General features: G+C 52.9%; 4 protein-coding genes across 5 annotated transcripts in view; 1 reads left to right on the top strand and 3 right to left on the bottom strand.

Annotated features, from left to right (window-relative positions):
- The window catches only part of SMG6 (SMG6 nonsense mediated mRNA decay factor), a 137,969-nt gene extending 135,091 nt beyond the window's left edge, over positions 1 to 2,878 (bottom strand). For both annotated transcript variants that reach the window (XM_014953147.1, XM_014953148.1), the window contains exon 1: positions 2,754 to 2,878. In XM_014953147.1, coding sequence (XP_014808633.1) covers positions 2,754 to 2,817 — 64 coding nt within the window. In that variant the 5' untranslated portion in view covers positions 2,818 to 2,878. The remainder of the gene's footprint in view (positions 1 to 2,753) is intronic.
- On the top strand, positions 1,092 to 2,309 carry SRR (serine racemase). Its single transcript, XM_014953151.1, has 4 exons — positions 1,092 to 1,224; positions 1,297 to 1,371; positions 1,538 to 1,747; positions 2,030 to 2,309. Exons 1-4 carry the CDS (start codon positions 1,153 to 1,155, stop codon positions 2,225 to 2,227), a joined length of 555 nt encoding a protein of 184 aa, XP_014808637.1. The 5' UTR covers positions 1,092 to 1,152; the 3' UTR covers positions 2,228 to 2,309.
- Positions 2,693 to 9,509, bottom strand: TSR1 (TSR1, 20S rRNA accumulation, homolog (S. cerevisiae)). Its single transcript, XM_014953150.1, has 15 exons — positions 9,298 to 9,509; positions 9,106 to 9,209; positions 8,340 to 8,556; positions 8,126 to 8,260; positions 7,188 to 7,615; positions 6,739 to 6,898; positions 6,249 to 6,412; positions 5,751 to 5,953; positions 5,145 to 5,307; positions 4,802 to 4,912; positions 4,337 to 4,469; positions 3,811 to 3,927; positions 3,373 to 3,513; positions 3,174 to 3,248; positions 2,693 to 3,076 (listed from the first exon to the last, which is right to left on the bottom strand). Exons 1-15 carry the CDS (start codon positions 9,395 to 9,397, stop codon positions 2,898 to 2,900), a joined length of 2,430 nt encoding a protein of 809 aa, XP_014808636.1. The 5' UTR covers positions 9,398 to 9,509; the 3' UTR covers positions 2,693 to 2,897.
- Positions 9,510 to 11,820: 2,311 nt separating this feature from the next.
- POLDIP2 (polymerase (DNA-directed), delta interacting protein 2) overlaps positions 11,821 to 19,919 on the bottom strand; it is an 8,357-nt gene continuing 258 nt past the window's right edge. The window contains exons 2-11 of the mRNA XM_014953152.1: positions 19,085 to 19,218; positions 18,276 to 18,373; positions 17,314 to 17,410; positions 16,764 to 16,839; positions 16,044 to 16,151; positions 15,663 to 15,799; positions 14,645 to 14,671; positions 14,334 to 14,459; positions 13,849 to 13,928; positions 11,821 to 12,303 (exon numbers count right to left, since the gene is read on the bottom strand). Coding sequence (XP_014808638.1) covers positions 12,189 to 12,303; positions 13,849 to 13,928; positions 14,334 to 14,459; positions 14,645 to 14,671; positions 15,663 to 15,799; positions 16,044 to 16,151; positions 16,764 to 16,839; positions 17,314 to 17,410; positions 18,276 to 18,373; positions 19,085 to 19,218 — 998 coding nt within the window. The 3' untranslated portion in view covers positions 11,821 to 12,188. The remainder of the gene's footprint in view (positions 12,304 to 13,848; positions 13,929 to 14,333; positions 14,460 to 14,644; positions 14,672 to 15,662; positions 15,800 to 16,043; positions 16,152 to 16,763; positions 16,840 to 17,313; positions 17,411 to 18,275; positions 18,374 to 19,084; positions 19,219 to 19,919) is intronic.

Here is a 19,919-nt window from a genome sequence, read left to right as displayed (position 1 = left end):
GCGGGACGGGCGGACGGCGGCCGCGCAGGGCCAAAAAGCCTCGGCGTCGCGCATGCGCGTTCGGTGCTCGGGGCGGTGCCGCGCACATGGCGGCGCTGGGCGAGGTGCGGGCGGCGGAGCGGCGGCTGGCCGGGCGGCTGCACACAACGCCGCTCCTCACCTGCCGGGGGCTGGACCGCCTGGCCGGGCGGCGGCTGCTCTTCAAGTGCGAGCTCTTCCAGAGGACCGGCTCCTTCAAGGTGCGGGGGGGAGCGCGGCGGCGGCGCCACCGCACGGCCCCCGAGGACGAAGGTCACTTCTTGAAGCAGAAAAACTCGCTTTTTGCTGGCACCCAGCAGGGGAGACACGGCTTCTGCCACCCTGAGACACTGGAAGAGGTTGCCCAGAGAAGCTGTGGATGCCCGATCCCTGGGGGTGTTCAAGGCCAGGCTGGATGGGGCTTCAGGCAACCTGGTCCGGTGGGAGGTGTCCCTGCCCAGGGGAATGAGATGGTCTTTAAGGTCCCTTTCATCCCAAACCATTCTACTATTCCATGACATTCCCCACCTCACCCCCAGAGCCCGGCACAGCTCCGGGGTAGTGGCACTGAGGGTGCTGCTCTCTCCTTCCAGATCCGTGGTGCCCTCAACGCCGTCAGGAGCCTCGTGGAGGAAAGCCAGAGGGCTGGGAAGGAGCTTCCCCAGGCAGTGGTGACACACAGCAGTGGGAATCACGGCCAGGCACTCGCCTGTGCTGCTCAGGCAGAAGGTAACACATACCCCAAGCTCCAGCTCCCTCCCAGAGAGCAGCCAGGCAGCTCCAGACACCCAGCTTGGTCCCCCCTGGAGATAAGCAGGGGTGTCCCTCACCTGAGCGGGCACAGACACGTCGCTCCTGCAGCTCTAATGGGCTGCTTGTGGCTTTGTGGCTGTTGATTTGCCTCCAGGGATTCCTGCCTACGTCGTGGTGCCCCACACAGCCCCGCGCTGTAAGCAAGATGCCATCCGCGCCTACGGTGCCACACTGGTGCCCTGCGAGCCCAGTGATGAGGTATGGCACATGGGGATCAGCCAGGGACAGGGGCCAGCCGGGCTGAGAGGTAACCATCTGCACTCTTTCCCTTAGTCCAGAGCCGAGACAGCAGCTCGTGTAGTGCAGGAGACAGGAGGAGTCATGGTGCACCCCAACCAAGAGCCAGCGGTGATCGCAGGGCAAGGCACCATCGCCCTGGAGGTGCTGGAGCAGGTGAGGGCAACACACAGCAAAAAAAGGGGGTACCCAAGGTGCCAGAAGTACTCATGCTTCCTTTCTGCACAGGCACCCGAGGTAAACGCCGTGGTGGTTCCTGTGGGAGGCGGAGGAATGATTGCAGGAATGGCAATTGCCATCAAGGTAGGCAACAGCTTCTGCAGGAAGCGATGGCAGCGGCTTTTCTCGTTAGAAACGGAGAGAAATCTCCGGTGGCCGGGGTCTGCGGGGCAGCAGCATGGCCTACACACTGCAACAGGGGACAGGCACGCACCAGTTTACACCAAGAGGCTCCTCCTGCTCTCTGCAGGCTTTGAGACCAGACGTGAAAGTGTTTGCAGCCGAGCCACGCAACGCAGACGACTGTTACCAGTCCAAGGTAAGAGGGGAACTGACCCCCAACCTTCACCCGCCGGACACCATCGCGGACGCGGTTAAAACCAGCATTGGACCGACCACGTGGCCCATCATCAGGGATTTGGTTGATGATGTCCTGACAGTCTCAGAGGAAGAAATCAAGGTAAACACTCCCAGGCTCCCTTCTCAGGGTAGCTGCCAGCAGGCAGCTGCCTCCAGCCACCCTCCGCCCCTCCACTCTCACCCCTCCGCCCTCTCAGGGCAGCGCAAGCCCCTGTGCACAATCACAGCTGTGCGACACCCACACTGTCTGTCTCCAGCTGGAAAAGGCTGGCGGAAGCTCTGGGAAGGGGGAGCAGAGCGCTGCAGAGAGACGTGCCCTCCCCAGCCCCGGAGCAGCCTGGACTCTCTGCTGGGGATGACAGCTGCTGCTCTGTCCCGACAGCGAGCAACGCGGCTGGTGTGGGAAAGGATGAAGCTGCTGGTGGAGCCAACAGCGGGTGTGGGAGTGGCGGCCGCGCTCTCGGAGCGGTTCCAGGAGGTCCCCCGGGAAGTGGAGAACGTTTGCGTCGTGCTGTGCGGGGGAAACGTGGACCTGAGCTCCCTGACCTGGCTCACAGACCTCCCTGGGAAAGCGGAATGAGAGCGGAGCCACGTCTCAAGTGGCAGGAACCTCGCTCTGAGTTTGGACAGTCTGGTTTTGTGCACTACGAAAAACAGATAAACAACCCCCAAAACGGTTGAAAGTTTTTTTTTGTGGAGGGATAAGGGAAGCTGGTGTTGGTTTCTACAGCACAGAGCTGCTTGGTTCCAAATCAAAGGGCGGCTTCGGGGGGGGGCCTGGAAGCAAAATGCACCCTGTTCTCCCTTCCCCAGCTGCTCTGGGACAGACCTCCCACGAGCTGCCCTCAATCACTTCTCCAGCTGCTACTTCACCTTTCTTTCTCAGCGTCACCACTAACTTCCAGCAAACTCCTACCCTTGAGACAGCAAAACCCCCACCGCTACGGCAGGGCACAAGGAAAAGACACAGCCCCAGTGGGCCAAGGGGTTCACAACAGAAGGGGTGCACACAGTGTCCCCTCCACAGCCAGACACCACCAAGACACAGGCCCTTAGATGTTTTTTTTAAAACATTTTCCATTAAAATAAATAGATGTAGCTGGTACCTGAGCAGCAGCTGGTGAGACAGCCGCCCCTGTACAGACCCCAGCAGTAACACGTCCGAGACATCAGTGCTGTCCTCGCTGTGCAGTGGCTGAGAGCAGCATCCGAGGAGCTAAGGCACAAACTGCATCAGCCACACTGGAGACTTATTCCATTTCCACCTCCTGCACGGACAGCGCGCTCTCGTTCCTCACCCACGGCACGGGCTCTGGAACGTGGGGATCAAAAGTCCATTTAGGAAAAACGCGCTTGTAAAGGTTCAGCAGCACCGTGTCCTGGGACTTTAGCTGTCCATCAAAGTGGCACTTCATGTGACCGTGGGTCCCTAAGCAGAAAGCAGAACATGCCATTAGCTGTCTCTCCTGCCCAGGAGGACCACATCCTGCCCAACACGGCAGAGATAAAGACAGGACCAAACCTACCTAACGGCTCCTTGATGTGTCCTCTACGACCCCACTTTGTTCTCAGCTCCACTGGCTTGAACCACATCACATCCTCTGGAGATCAGAACACGAAAGACAGGTAAGAAACAGCCTTTGCTGCACCAACACAAGAGCTTTGCCAAGGGCAGGAGCTCTGCTTCCACATCCCCTCTTCCCAACACACAGAGACGGGCCATACCTCTGCTAAAGAACATGTATCGCACGACAGCCGTCTTGGTAAAGATCTTGAAAGGGTGGCCACTGAGCACCAGCCGCTTGATGACGATTCTGTCTGGGTCCACGGAGAGCAGAGAACCCGTGGCAATGAGGTCATGCATTCCTGCAAGGAAGAGTCACTAATGAACTGGGGCAGCGACACAGAAGGTCCCTCCATCACCTCCTGCCCCACCTCAACCCCCTTCCCCAAATGGTTCCAGGTCCAGAGCAACCCCACAGCAGGGACAGACAAAGGTGCCAGTGATACTGGGGATGGAAATGCAATAATCTTCTCAAATAGTATGAAGGGGACAGCTTTTTCCAAGTCTTATTTTCTGGAGTATACTTTTAAGTGCGGCATAGGAACAGCCTATTAATATTTCTTTATCAGACCCCACTTCCTCTGCACTTACCAACTTACCGTTACTTCTCTGTTTAAAAAGAAGCACCGAGGCAGGAGGGAAAGTGATGGGAGCGTAAACAGTCACCACCAGGGCAGCGTCCGGGCGCAGGAAACGCTCCAGCTTGTGTTTATCAGCTAGGACAGAACAGCAACGATCAGGTTCAGGCCAACAGCAGTCCTCAGAGCTCTGGGACACCCCATTGAGCCCATTCTTCCCCGGCCAACAGGTTTTTGTGCTTTAGGAAACAGGTGACAAACACCCCTCCTCTGCTGGCACAGACTATCTGAGAAGGAAGGTGATCCTCAGAGCTACCAGGTCACTGTGTGGAGCTTGCCACCACCTTACCCGGACCAGTGAGCCACCTTGCCCAAGCCCTTCCACTCCCCACCATTTAGTGCCTCCCCTGGAAGCCTCAGAGCCTAGAAGTGAGTCTTCAGAAGAGTCCTTCAGCCAGGTTCAGACACCACGGCTAAGACATCACAGGCTTCCTGCCCTAGAAACCCCAGCCCAACCTCCTGGCACCCCAACCAGTCCCTCACAAACCTGAGGTGTGCTGGGAGAACAGGGGGGATGCTCGGAACCGCCTGAACCCACAGTGAAAGATCAGCTCCTCCTTTGCCTTCACTGGTTCACTGTTGCTCGGATGCCGCCGCACCAGGAAATTCAACACGGACATCTGCAGGAGAGACAGCACTGTGAGGAGGTGACAGCAGGGCTGGCACATGGTGGCCAGAGCAGAAAGCAGTGGGACACCGAGGCAGGGACAAAGCCCTTGAGAGTGGCTTCCCTAAAGACTGCTGCTCACCACTGCGGACACCTCAGCCAGGCTCAGCCTAAACACCCCCGGCACCTTCAGCCCGCTCTGACCCAAGGGAAGGTCCTACTTTGAAACCTAGGGGAGATTTCAGCCCTCTCCCTCTCCCAGAACCTCTCCAACCCACGCAGCCTGAAGGAATCAGACAAGGAGCTGCACACCTACAAGCTACCACCAGGGCCACACTTGGTTACCTTTTGTTCGTGGGGAAGCAGTGAGAACAGGACTAGGGGCTTCCCTTCTTTGAAGCTCTCCATCACTGAGACAGGGACATTGCAGATGTGAAGTGTAACGTACCAGCCAACCTGCCGAGAGAGGGTCGGTTGTTAATACTTGGCTCAACAGAAAAGTGTCAGAAGTAACATCTGCCTGGATTAGAGAGGGAATCCAGGAGAACGGTATCATCTGAACTCATGGCTTCATGCTAAGAACCAGCTGGGCCGAAAAGATCCACCAGCCACCTCCCTGACAAGTCTTTCCTACTGGGAGTAAGGGAACACAGCAGGGAAAAAGAACAGCAAGAGAAAAGGGTGCTACCGAGGCTCCTTCAGTCTCCTCTTTCTCTATTTGCCGGAAGATGTTCTTTCTGGTCCGGGAGAAGTCCTGGAACTGGAAAATCCTGGCATAATCCCTTGGGAGATTCTCTTTGGGGTCCCATGGAGAAGTTCGGAAGCTCTTCAGCCCCCTGTACTTCTGGAACCTAAAGGACAGATAACAGAAATGACAAACTACTTCACCAGTCAAGGTGTGTGGCCAGCACCTTCTGTGGTCTGCAGGGACACACATCTTCAGAGATGGCAAAGGGAGCAAAGCAAACATTAGCCCTCAGAAAAGATCTTAGCGCAGAGAACACTGGAAGCAGCAGCCAAGACTCCAAACAACCTACCCTTGCATCAGGGCTCTGCCATCCTCCTCCCTTTCCCAGGTCAGGACCAGCTCCTCCTGCCACCCAGAGCTGCCCAGGCCACCCAGTGCCCAACCAATGCCTCCCCTGGAAGCCTCAGAGCCTAAAGATGTGTCTTCAGAAGAGTCCTTCAGCCAGGTTCAGACACCACGGCTAAGACATCATAGGCTTCCTGTCCTATCTCCCAAAGCCAGGAAGGGCACCTTCCAGCTCCTCTCCCAAATTACCCTGTTTCTTACCGGACTCTGGCAGGTACGTCACGTGGCGTGTCCACCTCATCCGGAAACATTTCATCCATTCTCTCCTGTTTGTACCTCTCCAGCATCTCTTCATCTTCCTCCACTTTCTCATCATACTGGTCGTCCCGCAAGCACTCGGAAACGGTCATGGTCTCACATTCCTCCTCTGCAGGTTCCTCTCCCTCCTCGCTGCTTTCCCCCTCCTGACACAGAGGACAGCACAGAGCCTGTGAGCACATGAGCTCTCTGTCTGTGTCCCCACAGCTCTCAAACCCTGTGTTTGTGAATTGTGAGCTGAGCTACACCACAGGGCCCCATTTTGGTATCTAACAGGCCAAAGAAGCAACACAACACATGCGAGAGATTTAACAATGGAAATCCAGGCAAGTCCTGGCTCTGTGTTGTGCCCTTGCATGGAGCAAGCCAGAAGGACAGGATTGTCCTAGTATACAAAGTAACACCATGGAGGTCAGCTACAGTACGAGCTCTTGGAAGTACCTGGGAAACTGCCTCTTCCATCATATCATCATCGATGTCATCATCATCTTCATCGTCATCATCTTCCTGATTGCCCTCTTCTTCATCATCTACAATCCAGGCAGCTTGGTACTTGGATGTGCCTTTGGGGACCTTCACCACCTTCCTGTTTGCCTTCAGAGAAGCTGTAGGATTTCCCAGCAATAGTTAATACAGGAACCATTCTCCTTTCCCTCAGAAACATTTACAGCAGAAGAGCCAAGATCAGCTCTAGACCAGAATCAGTTTTCCAGCACAGAATATGTCAGGACACAGAAAAGGCAGCTAAAACATAATCCTGCCACGTGCCAGGCAAACCACACCACCTGCTAACCAGGTGATGGGACTAGGAATGGAAGTCCTGGGCTCCCAACTAGCATGTTTCTTCATAGCCATCTCAGTGACAGAGGGTTTCTAACAACCCTCTTAACAGGGACAAGGAAAAAGTACACAAGTATTGCCTGCTGCTCACCCTCTGCTTCTTGCAGTTCTTCTTCAGTAGGCCACGTCTGCTCCCCTTCCATAGGATCAGGAACCACTTCTGACTGCAAAGACTCTTGCTTGGTTGGATCTGCCTTCATCAGGACCTTAACATCTTCCTCCATCTCATCGGTACCGTTTAGAGAGTCATCCTGAAGGGCAAGAGCAGAGTTCCCAGCTGTAAATACACTAAACTCCAGCTAGCAATCCGTCTGAAGTGAAATTCCTTTAAGTATCATGTTTGTTAACATTGTGATATACCCTTTGTTACGTGCCACGTGCAAGGAATCTCAGCTCAGTGGCAGAACACAGCCCTGCTGGCTCTTGATAAAACTCCCTTTGCCTCCCCTTAACCACCCACACCCAGTTGTAGTTTCCTGATGAAAGTTTAGAAACATGGTGTTCTAACAGGACCAGCAAAGCCCTGACCTCCCAACACACCTGTATCTCCATGTCCTGACTCCTCTTCTGTCCTTTAACCACGCGGGGGTTCAAAGAGAGGGGGTCGGGGGGGGCATCCACCTGGCTCAGCTGGAAGTCTCCATGCCCCACAATATGCACCAGGCTGTTCACATCCAGGGTCTGTCCCCGGACAAAACCAGACACTTTCAAGGTCCCAACCAGGTCGCTCTCCTGACCGGGTAGGAACTCAGCAGCGTAGGCGAGGAGGTGAGCCCGTCTGTCCCGAAAAGCCAGATGCCGCTGCTTCTGGGTGGCCAGGTGCCGCAGCAGCAGCGAGGACTCCTGCTCCGTGTTCAGTGGGAAGAGCTTGGCCTCCGGAAAACGCTTCTCGATGGCTTTGGCCAGTTTCTTCCTGGCATCTATTCGCTTCTTAGGCGGCAAATCAGCTCCCCCCGGGACAGCAAGAGCTACCAAGCAGGGCACAGAAGAGAGTTCAGGATCAGAACCTGTTCTGATACACCTTTTGCTGAGCGTTAAAACAAGCTCAGATACCAGTAACCCAAATAACCAAGCAATAGATCCAGACCCCAAGTCACAAAGGCAGTTTCACCCATTCAAAAAAACAATCAGGACAGAAAAATCTGTATTTAGAGGTAAGATTTTGAGACTAAATGAGACCATGGAGATAAGAGCCAGGAACTGAACTTAGCAGGAAAGTGTCTGAATCCCTTTGCTCTGCTCACCTGAGTAACTGCTACAATACTAAGAACCACCACGCACCCTAGAACACACCTTTTATCTCCAGCACTCCCCTACCAGGGTAGTAACACAACAAGGGAGCATGACAATGGCGTTCACCCGACTGATCTATGCTCAGAAACAGAGCAATCAAAGACTTACGATCACAGCAATTCCCCACCAAGCACCTTCTTGACCTATTTTCCACTAAAAGCCCTTAAGATTTCTCACTCACTCACCGTAACTGGGCAGCCCCTGTGCGAAGAGGCAGGAGAGGCAATATTCCCCTGCGCTGTCCCAGCCATCTGCAGGATCCAGGATGAACAGGAGGGAGTCGGCGACCTTTGCTAGGTCTAGGACAGCATGACGGTCCCCTGCACACAAAACACCTCCATTACTGAGGCTGCCAAAAGTACAGAGCCAAGAACCACACCAACAACGGCGCTTCCTCACCTGCCTGTGCCGTCACGAAGCGCCAGCGCTGCTTGAGACGGGGGCAGAGAAGGGCAAAGCCACCAGCTTTTCCCTCATGGACACGGACAACAGCAGAGTCCTGGCTCTGCAGCAAGCGCAGGGTGTCATGGGCTGCAGCGCTGCTGTGCAGCGGCACCAGGACCACGAGGTGTGGGGGCCCATCCCTGCTGCCCAAGCTCCGCTTCTCTGCCAGCACCTGGGGGAACAACCGCAGAGGGTGAACCCCGGTCCCAATCCAGGTCCTATCCTGCCCCCCCCCCGCCCCGATCAATATCAGATCCCTCCACTGCTCAATTCCAACCCGCTTGACCTACACTGAGCAGACCCAGGCACTCATTTCTCTCCCTGGTCCAGCTCCCGAGTCTCCCGCAAAGACCCAACCCCCACAGACCCGCACCAGCCCCACTCCCGCTCCCCACTTAAATACCTCCAGGGATGGTGACTCCACCACCTCCCTGGGCAGTCCATTCCAATGCCTGACAACCCTTTCAGTAAAGAAATGTTTCCTAATATCCAACCTGAACTTCCCCTGGCGCAACTTGAAGCCATTACCCCTTGTCCTATCGTCTGTAGCTTGGAAGAAGAGACCGACCCCCGCCTCTCTACAGCTTCCTTTCAGGTACTCGTACAGAGCGACAAGGTCTCCCCTCAGTCTCCTCTTCCCCAGACTGAACAACCCCAGCTCCCTCAGCCTCTCGTCCCCTCGCAAACACCCGAACCGGCCCCGTTCCCCCAGGGCCCTCACCGCCTCCTTGCGCTGCCGGCGAAGCTGCAGCGCCTGGTGCCTCCGGTCCACCCTGCTGAGGTCGCGGATCCGCCGGTGGGGCTGGGCCTTGACGGAGACGCGGCCTGCGGGGGGAGAGAGCGATCAGGCGGGCCGCGGGCGCGCAGGGCCGCCGGGGGGGAAGGCGGCTGGGCTGGGCCCGACCCGCCTCACCTCCAGCACGGCGGTGCGACGATCCGCTGTGCTTCCCGCCCTTGTGCGCTTTGTTCTGCTGCTTCAGCGGCCCGGGCCGGTGCGCGCCCGCCGCCACCATGCTGCCTCCTCGCTGCCACCGCCGCCTCGCCGCTTCCGGCGCGTCACTTCCGGCGCCGCGACGCACGCAAAGCCCACGCACGGCCTAAGATGGCGGCGGGAGGGAAGGGGATGGCGGAGCTGCCTCGGCCTTGCCCGCCCAGGGGGAGGAGCGGTGGGAGGGAAGGGGATGGCGGAGCCGCTTTGGCCCTGCCCGCCCAGAGGGAGGAGCGGCGGGTCCGGCCCCGCGGGGAGAGGCGGGAAAGCGGCGCTAAGGGGCCGGGGCCAGCCCCAGGGAGGGAGGCGGGTGCAGGGGGTTAATGAGAGGCAGGAGCGACAGCCGTTCCTTCAGCGCTTTATTCATTAGTTCTTTGTATAGGTATTTACAGAAGGGAGGAAAGCAGCCCGCCCGCGGAGAGAGGGCTCGCCCGAGCTCTGGAAACAGCCCTGTGGGAAGCAGCAGTTTGAGGAAAGGCCACCCCGGAGCCCTGGGGCCCGGTCCAGGCCCCCCCCCCCACCCTTTGCCTCCCTCCTCCACAAAGAGCGATGGAGCAGAAACATTCCGACCCTGCTGGTCACCTCGGTTCTTGCCAATCATTCTCCAGCCCAGAACGTCTGTTCCTGGGCCCAGGGGCCCCGGGGCCCGGGCCCGGCCCCCCCCCCCACCCTTTGCCTCCCTCCTCCACAAAGAGCGATGGAGCAGAAACATTCCGACCCTGCTGGTCACCTCGGTTCTTGCCAATCATTCTCCAGCCCAGAACGTCTGTTCCTGGGCCCAGCCATACCCTTGCCTGGTGGCAACGTCACACCCAACACCCCTGCTGCCCCCAGGACCACACCGTTGCTCAGGAAAACAACTCTCTCTTGCTCGTTACTGGCAGCGTGAGGTCCACAGCGCCCCAGAAATGCCGGCTGGAGAGCAAGAGGGTTAAACATTTACAGTGGTGTTGCAATTGCCAGTAAAGCTGAAGTGTGTAACCCAAGGGCAGGGCGGCTGCTACTCTGATCCCCACCGGGCAACTGCACGGGAGGGAAAAAGCACATTCCTGCAGGATCCTGCCTCCCCTGAGCTCGAGGCATCATCCCCCCTTTTTTCCTCCTGAGAAGAAACCAGCAGCAACGTGGGGTTGTCCGCTGTGGGCTGCTCTTTTCTACCCCTAGAAGTAGGCTGGCTACGTCAACCTTTCAAGCTAAAAGCAATGTAGATTGCACGTCCTACCTGACAGGAAGACAAAATTAAGAGACCAGTGACAGATAGGCGTTGTTTAAGGAGCAGTAATTAAGTCTCTCTATGCTGGTATCCACTGGCTGCAGGACAGCACGTCAGTCTCTCCCGCTGTTGTTTCCGAAGGCTGAGACGGCCCAGAGCACTGACAGCACTGCCTTGTGGAGCCAAAATGGGAAGAAGCTGCTCAGAGAGGACTTGGGGGAAGAGGGGGTAACTAGGATACTTCTAAACCAAGAAAAAAACACTCCTGTGAGTTAGTTAGACCTTGTTATTTAAACAAGACGAGGGAAAGGAGCGAGGTTTGAAACTTTCTGCCTAGGGTCGCTATCACAAAGCCAACTACCTCTGCCCCCGCCAGTCACCCAGAATCAGAAACCCAGAGACAGCCAGAAGGGTCCCACCACGGAGGCCAGTGTCTCTCCAGATCCCTGCAATCCTCAGAGCTTCCGAGTGCTGCTCCAGCTTGTAAAAAGAGCAAACACCTGGTTTATACTGTGGCCCGGGCCCTCCAAGTATAAAAGCAAAATTCCCTCAAATCCACACGCCGTAAGCTTACAGCTTTCACTGACCTGCAGGGACCTCCCTCTGCACAGACTACCCAAAACAAAAAAAATCACAACCCACCGAGCCCAGCAAGCAGGAGCAGAAAGCCAAGCACTACCTCGCTGTGGCCCAGAGCACTGCAGCTTAAAACAAGCTCTTCCTGCCAAAGCAGAAACTACCAAGGAAATTTGGTTACAGCCGCAGCGTGAGCGGGGAAGCATCCTCCAGCAGCTGGGACACACACCCCTGCAGAGAGGCAAGGACCCCTTCAGCTCTTCTCTACGATCACAACACACAGCCTGGTGCTCTGTACACACACAAAACACCGTGGCAGGTTGCTCGGTGTCACCTGCCAACCCACCTTCTCCTGCTCTGCCCTCTCTTCTCTGAGAAAAAGGGCTCCGTGTCGCTCCAGCGCACAGCCCGGACAAGCTGCGCAGCGAGGAGTGGAGCTCACAGGCTGCTCCACCACGCACAGGCTACATCCCAGAAAGCAGCTGCACTGCAGGAAGGCTGAGTTCCTGTTCCTGCTCCCTAAAACAGCCTCACTGCTGCCTCCTGAAGCGGCAAAAAGTCTGGGTTGACTCCGCTTTCCACACGGGTGAGGGGGGAGCAACAAGCCAGGGGGCAGGCTGGATGCAAAGCCTAGGCCTTGGTTTATAAAGGAAGACTGGTTGCAACTGGAAGGGCCAGTTTATTAGAGAAACCTCACATTGCAGAGAATTCACAACACATTGGAAAGGGTCCAGGCCTGCTGAGGGGGCAAGGTCTTCTGCAGCAGCACAAATCTACTACGTCCCCCAGCTCCAACCCCAGCAGGTGCCACAGAGGGGAGGGTTAACTGTAACACAGCTTATGTTTACAAGCAGCCTGAGAGAGCCAGTATTAAAGTTCCAAAAAAGCCTCCCCGTTAGACAACAGTTAAAACAAAAATGGTTTAAAATGTTTAAAAGCTCCGTGTTCTTGGCTGCAGCATAATGGGGAGGCAAAAAAAGGTCTACCACACACACAGGTCTCTGTGGGTCTCGGCACTCGGTCTGCTCTACCAGTGAAGGCCGGAGGGGGGGGTCTTCTCATCTTTGTTGCTTTCCAGAGAAAAGGGTGGGATTCGGACATCAAAGTGGGAGCCATCAGGCCTCTCAAATCGAAAAGTACCCCTGCAAAATAACGGTAGAGATCGCGCTGAGGCCAGGGACAAACACAGCCAGGAATTACCAGCAAGAAGGCAAGACATGAGCTCTTCCCCGGGGCTGCATTTGCGAAGCTGGTCCAGCAGCAGGACATGGGTTCCGCAGCAAGGACATCTGCCTGCCAAGATGACTCATTGATTGGAAGACTCCTCTGCAGTTTGCATCACGTCTCTAATATACATTTCCTGAGTAAAGTTGTCATGATTGGAGCCTCCGGGAGGTAAACACACTCCACTGCATCTACAGCAGTGTTTACCTAACTCCCACCCCGCAGGAGACACAACCATTTGAGCTATTTTTACAAACTGATTACACCTGAATACAGATTCCTATTTCTTGGCAGAAGCTCCACTGGGTAAGAAGCCTGCAATAATATGAAATCCCTTCACAGCTGTAATTGAAATAGCTTCTGCTTTGCTTTTCAGAAAGGGCATTTCAGAACTGAATCTGCCTGTCCTCATCCAAACAAAGAATGTGTTTATTGCCCTGAACTACAGTGTTGTAAAACGTGAGGCAAGAGGATTGTGGAGATAAACTAACAGGTTCTCCTGAAGGAGGGGACACAATCGAATACCAGAAGCCAAACTGAGCAGCTTCTGAGCTGCAGAACCTTTGTCTCCTTTTCTCCAGGATGCATGCAGAGAGGGAAAAACTACTAAACAATCTGGTTTTACTCCCCGGGGCACATATTCAGGCAATTCAAAATGCTTCACATGGCAAACAAGGATGTATCCTATAGGCAAAGACCTGCTTCTCTTGCTTTTCCCAACTCAAAGGCACTTCCAAGGCAGCTTAACTCTGAAAGAGATTTACTTAAAAAATGCAAGAGAGAGAGACCTGTCATACAGAAGGCAAGAGGTGTCTGCATTTCTTGTCCACACAGAGGAGACACTAAATATGCTAACCCACCTGAAATGGGGTTTCCCCTGAGAGAAACTGCTTTAACCCTGCAGCACAGGAAAAGAATGACTCAGCTGAGCACCTTCCTACCTGTACTTAGAGCAGAGGGGAGCCTGAACACCAGTTAGACTGAAGGCTTTACCTAGGAATAACCCTATGCACCAATTCCTTGTCCACAGAACTGGAGAGCCTCACCCAGGGACTGAGTCAAAGCTTAGTCCTCTGCAAAGAGACGGGGTATTGGTCTACATGTCCCTGCTGCCCAGGGAAACACTTTGTCTTTTGCACCAAGGACTGAAAGGGACAGAAACTGAGTACAGCAGAAGACGACAGAGAAGTGCTTTGAGTCTTTCCAAATCCAGCCTAGCACAGAGCAGAGAAGGAAGATAAATTAGCCTGAAATCTCTCGGTGCAGAGAAACAACACATCTTCTTAGCCCTAACTGGGATACTGCTACAGAGAAGCTCATAAAAATTTCAACTATCAATTATTTCTGATCCAGTCCACTTCTACCCACCTTCCAGCCATAACTCCAGACTGCAAACCCTGTCCCAGCTCAGCACTGTGGGGTCCTGTATCTAAATCACTACTGCAGTACTAACTGCTTCTTACCACATGTGACCACTGGATGCCTGCAGGGAGACGTGACTGCTGTACTGAAATGCCGGCTGTTCTTTGGATAAAACTGGCTCCTGAAAAGACAAGAAGAGACCACTCTGCATCAGCAACGGATCTTAACATCTCCCCATAGACAGGCATCGACAGGAAATTGATAAAGAGAGAAGAAAAACAGAGAGCTCCACACCCGAGCACCGCTACCAACTACACGGCGAACAGCTCACCCAGTGAGTAGTGCCAGAATCATGTACTATTCCAGTTTTCCCATTAACAGTCTTTTAGGATCGTTCTCTAATACTCAGTTTCAAGTTCACGCACACTGACAACAGATGAAAAGCTCACGTGGTTTTTTTTTCCATCGCCAGTTTCCTATTCCATCTATTTCTACTGCCCACTAAGCAATTCACTGGCAAATCAACCTGAGTGAGATGACTCCAGCAAAGGGCTGTGCTTCCTGAAAGAAGCTACATGATACTTACCCTTCCTACAACGCCGCGGCCCCTGACTGTTTCCAAGGTGCCAGACAAACTAAATATCCTCCAGTGCCGTTCTCGGAGCTGTACCACTTCGCTGTCAAGGTTCTCCAAGCGAATACAGTAGCGCCACTGGACAGAAGAGAGACCATTATCAAGACCTAGAATCAGCTGCAAAGAGTTGATAACCCACAGCCGATACTGGGAAACAGTTGCCAGGCAAGGGCTACTCTCCCTCAGAGCTTATCACACAGCACTGATGCCACAGCAAATAAACTCCTTCCCTTTAGCTGCTCCGTGAAACAAAATGCACTTACCCAGTAGACATGGGAATTCTGGGCTTCCTGTCAAGAGAAACAAAAGACTTTAGCAGCTGCCCTTCAACGCTCGGCGCCAAAACCTCTTCAGCTGTCAGCACAGCACAAGCACAGGGGCTCTCACTCCATGCCAGGTTGACGTGGACAACAACTCACATGAGCACAGAGACAGCTGCTCTCCGAAGCAGTCCTTCAGCTACCGCCTGGCACTGCCTCTGCTCTAGACATGTAATCGTGAGGTGGGAGATTTGCAAGGATCTCGTGACCACAGAGGGTTGATCTCCATGTTAATTACGCACTTTCTACAGATCTAGAAACACCCGTTTCCTCGCCTTAAGGCACCTGTTTTTTTTCTGACAAGGTTAGGACAAACCATCAGTTGGGCTCCACAGAAGTTGTAAATCCACACCGGCCACGGCGCAGGTTTCCCAGCAGCTGTGCTTGTCTGGACTCAGAAATCAAACTGCTGCGGTAATTCCCAACCCTCCCAACTCAGAAATCTATTGGAGCCTCATTATTCTGGATGGTCTGCATGAAGTTCTTACACTACAAAGAGCACATGGGTATCAGCTAAATCCAAAAGGCTTTAGCCCACATTCTAACCCACATTCAAGCCAGAAAACTGGCAGACACCCACAGGACCTCACCAGCGGGCTGGGTATGCCTGCCACTGCAGGACAGATGGCCTTGGTACCACCATCCCTGACTGAGGCAATAAAAGACCAATTCACAAGCTTTCCTAAATATCTTGCCAACACTTCTGCAGAACTGTAAAGGGTTATTTCCCATCCTACAAATAACAGACAAAAGCCAAGCTGCAGGAGCTATTCTCCCAAACTGTATGACAAAACAGTTTCACGTTCGTATCTCTGCTGAACATAATGACAATGAAACTGCGATTAAAAAGTCATTTCTCCAGTAAGCAGAAGGTACATTCAGTCAGGAAACTGGTCTTAGAAAAAACACGCCAGTTAAAGAGATGCCAGAACTAACACCCCAACATGCAACACAGACCTACCCTCATGCCCATATAGAAAGGGATGACGGTGACACGGATGTTCTCTGTGGTTTCTCGGTGCACATCGGAGAGCTCCAGCCAGGGGTGGTTCTTCTCCTGCCACGCACACAGTGTGTCCCTCGCTACAAAAGGTGGAACTGTGGGGAGGGAAAGATGAGAAAGTCCATGAGCATAGAGAGGCACACCATAACAGGAGTGCTTTCCCCTCAAAGCAACTCCTTTCACATAGTTACAATTACTTAGAGGAGGCTTTACTGTAACAAACCCCAAACCAGACCAGGATTTTTACACCGCATCCAAGATGATGGGTTCTGGCTGTTTGTCGTAAAATACCTCAAAAGAATCTGGCCCTGAAGATTTCCCTCTGAAGCCAAAACTTACCTTTTGTTTGGTCGTACATGAGGAACCTCTCAAAGAGCTCATGCTGGATGGGCACTTGATCAGTGGAGCTGTAGGGAAGGATATCTTCATGGCTTACATAATCTAAACCTGAAAAAGAAACCCCAGAAGCCACTGAACTTCTCCATCGAAGAGCAGCTCAGAAGTCTCCTGGCAGAGAAATGGATCACACTACTAAGATGTTAAGAAAAGGACTTTGGCAGCAGAAGCCAAACTAATACCATGATTGCAAGAATGAAGGAAACTGGCCAGTAATATCCCCTCCTAGCATTCTCCTGTGAGACTCCTCCACAGAATGATTTCCCTGATAAATACACACTGCCTGGGAAATGACTGCACTGCCACAAAAGGACTTTGGGCAGGAAATGCACAGGACAGAAGAGATCTAGGGGCCCTGGTAGTAAAATACAACAGCCCGTACAAAACAGGGTATGTGTATGGGATCCATGTCTCAACAGCTCAGAGCGAGCAGGCCTGTGTCTGGTCACAGACTCTGCCCAATTTCCATCTCTCCAAAAGGGCTCCACGTCCATTAGTCATTCTGTTGTTTCTAGCAGGGCCCTAAATCACAGATGGATCCTCTACAGGAACATCCTGTAGGTACAGCTGCTTCACTGGCACAAGTTGACTGTCGATGACTCTTCTGACCTCGCCTCAGGACAGTCCACATCTCCAGAGAGGCTGAAGGTGTATTCTACTCACCTGGTATGGCATAGAGGGCTCTGCTGTCATCGTGATTTGCCAGGAATGTCACCGCTTCCGTCTGTGATCTCTGGGACTGAGAAAAAGGAAGGTTTATGTCTTTCTGCGTGGAATGTTGCGGGCCGGTTTCCAGGCACAGTGTTGTGGTTTCTAAGGTGTGCTCATTACAACATTTACTGTAAAATGTTTATTTTATTTAACCAATTCACCTCAGAATATCTCTCCCTTTAACTCCTCTAGACTAACTCTCCACTCAAACAACTGAAGAACATTTTCAGTGCTGCAACCCCCATTCATAATGACCTGTGTGCAACAGAGTAGGAATGCCAACAGGATGAGGAAGGGAGGCTGGAAAGGGGAAACACAGCCCAGAAAGAAGTCATATGAAATTCCAGATTATATTTCCCAGGGAAAATACAACTTGAAGAACAAATCTGTCCTAAAATTCTAAACAAACAAGTTGGCCATTTTCTTTCAGTGCCTGTTCATGTAAAGCATTCACACAGGAGAAGATATTTGAGTTTCAATACCAAGATTATTGGTTACTTACTATATGTGGACAATCCCGGGCATCTATTAGCACCTGATAGTAAGTATGAGTTTTGCCCTTGACCTCTTTGGAACCATGGCCTGTCGCGTTCTCGCTTCTAAAAAGAAAAGCAGAGCACTGAGCTCAAGCACAGGATGGCAGCAAACTGTTCTGACCAAGCACATTCATAAACAGTGATTTTTTAACTTTTTTTTTTTTTTTAAATACATTTCACAGTCTGCAATCATTCAATTCCACCCAAACTAAACTCATGTCAACCACCCACACAACGACAGATGAGCCGAGGTAACAATCAATAGTGTCTGTCACAGGCACAGCAGCTCTGTTTTTAGAGAACTCAGAAGTTCTTCCTGGTCAGTCCAGTCTCCTGTTTGGGGTGGGCATTTCTACTGCCCTCTGGTTCTCTCCCTGCTTCTCCTCGTTCCTTCCCAACTCCACACACACACTTGCCCAGCACACTTCCACCACAGGCCACGGGGAAACGGATGGAAGGGGGGAGAGAACTGAACAGTGACACAGGCCACAAGAAGGATGAAGTTGGCCTGGTGGGTTGAAACTGGAGAAGGGGCAGCTGACAAATCCAGCTCACTGGCAATCCACAGAAGAAGCAGCCTGCAATTTTAACACAGGAGCCTACACCTAACTCAAAAAGCAACACAAGAGGGTTTTTTTTATAGCAAACAACTCCAGGAGAATAGTTTGTTGTTTGGTTGGTTTTTTTTTTATTTCCTTCACACGCGCACACACTCATCCTTCATACTTCCATCCTGTCTCTAATTAACACAAAATTAATGCTTGTGCAATATCTCTTCTTTAAACATCTCTCTTCTAGTTTACGTTCATGCAAAAGAGACCCAAACCATTTTCCTCCTTCAAAAGGCTGGACTACCCCAACCAGGAAACTCACCACGAAAATGTAAATGTAACGGTACAACAACATATAAACCAGAACAAATCCTTACTTTTCTGTGACAGGAGAAGCCACATCTCGATCATAAAGCCTGGCTTGCCAGGGAAACAGGACTATTCCTCTATAGCCAAACACACTGTGAAGAAATAGCTAAAAGGAACAAATAATTGCATTTGAATAAACAGTGAGCTTTAATCAACTTTAGTCAACAGAAAATATGAAGCCAAAAGCCTTTTTCTGATAGTATTTAAAAAAAAATATCTGCTAATTGGGGTAAAACTAGACAGGTTTAGAAAGACCAGGAATGTGTGTCATGGGAATACAAGGAGAATCATCACTGTGCAAACCCAGCGCAGAAACAAAGAGGGAACATAAATATTTCTTCTCTCTGGGGTGGGTGAAGAAATCCGTGCCATCTCTATCCCATGAAAGTAAATGACTAAACCAGGAATAAAATAGTAATATGGCACAACTGCAGGAAGGAGACCAGCATGGGAGAGACCTCTTAGGAACGCAGAAACAGATCTGCGAGTCATAAGCGCAGAAGTGACAAGTTTAGGTGTTATTTCTCAAACTCAGTTATTGTCTCTCTTGCTCCTGGAGGGAGAAAATCCCTAAATCAAGCCAGCAGAGCAAATGCCATTGTAGGGACGTTTGTGTCAAGCTGCAGATTCTTATCAACTTGCTACTGTTGGATGACTGACAAACTGCAGACACAGCAGAGACAAGGAGCACTGAACTGTGAAACTTCTGGCCTCCTGCTCCAGCGCAGCAGCAGCCCCCTTATGGGTAAGTCACTTGGCTACCTGGGCTCTGTGGAACAAGCCTGCAGGGTCAGCTCCGCTCCCCAAAACCACTCACCTGCCCCGTCTCGTATTTGCCGTGCTGCTTCGGTGCCTCAAACACCCCCACGGTCTCCAGCACTTTGCCCTCTGGACGGTTTCTAGGAGCAGAGAGGTAGTTTGGAGGGTGTGCAGGGGCTGAACCAGCCCCTGGCTCAGGGGGCACACAGCATCCGAGCCCCAGGTGCTGGCCAGGCATGGGCCCCCACCTCATACCTCCCTCGGGTGCCATGCAACCCCCACAAGAGCCTCACTACATGCTAGGCCCCCCCACTTACCTGCCCTCCATCCCTTTGCTAGTCCCCCCTTTCCCACCTGCCCTGGACACCCCCTTGCCAACTTGCCCCTTTAGCCCCATCTGCCCCTTTCCCATATCCCTGCCCCAGCCACCCTGACAGCCCCCCAACTTCTCCACAGTCTTCCCTCAGTGACTCAACAGCCTCTCAACCACCGCTTCAGAGCCTCTACTCCCTTCCCAAAAACCTCTCAGAGCCCCCAAAGTCACCCCTAAACAGCCCCTCAAAGCCCCTCTCCTCATAGAATCATAGAATGGTCAGAGTTGGAAGGGACCTTAGAGATCATCGAGTTCCAACCCCCCTGCCCTGGGCAGGGACACCTCCCACCAGACCAGGTCCCTCAAAGCCCCATCCAGCCTGGCCTTAAACACCTCCAGAGATGGGACAGCCACAATCTCCCTGGGCAACCCGTTCCCTCACCACCCTCAAAGGAAAGAATTTCTTCCTAATATTTAATCTAAATCTCCCCTCTTCCAATTTAAAACCGTTACCCCTTGTCCTGTCACTCTCATTGCCCTGTCCTGTCATCCCACCCCCAAAAACCCCCTCAGACCCCCT

The sequence above is a fragment of the Calidris pugnax genome, unplaced genomic scaffold (genome assembly GCF_001431845.1).
Source record: "Calidris pugnax isolate Ruff unplaced genomic scaffold, ASM143184v1 scaffold133, whole genome shotgun sequence".
Lineage (NCBI taxonomy): Eukaryota > Metazoa > Chordata > Aves > Charadriiformes > Scolopacidae > Calidris > Calidris pugnax.
This window is presented reverse-complemented; position numbering and strand designations above follow the sequence as displayed.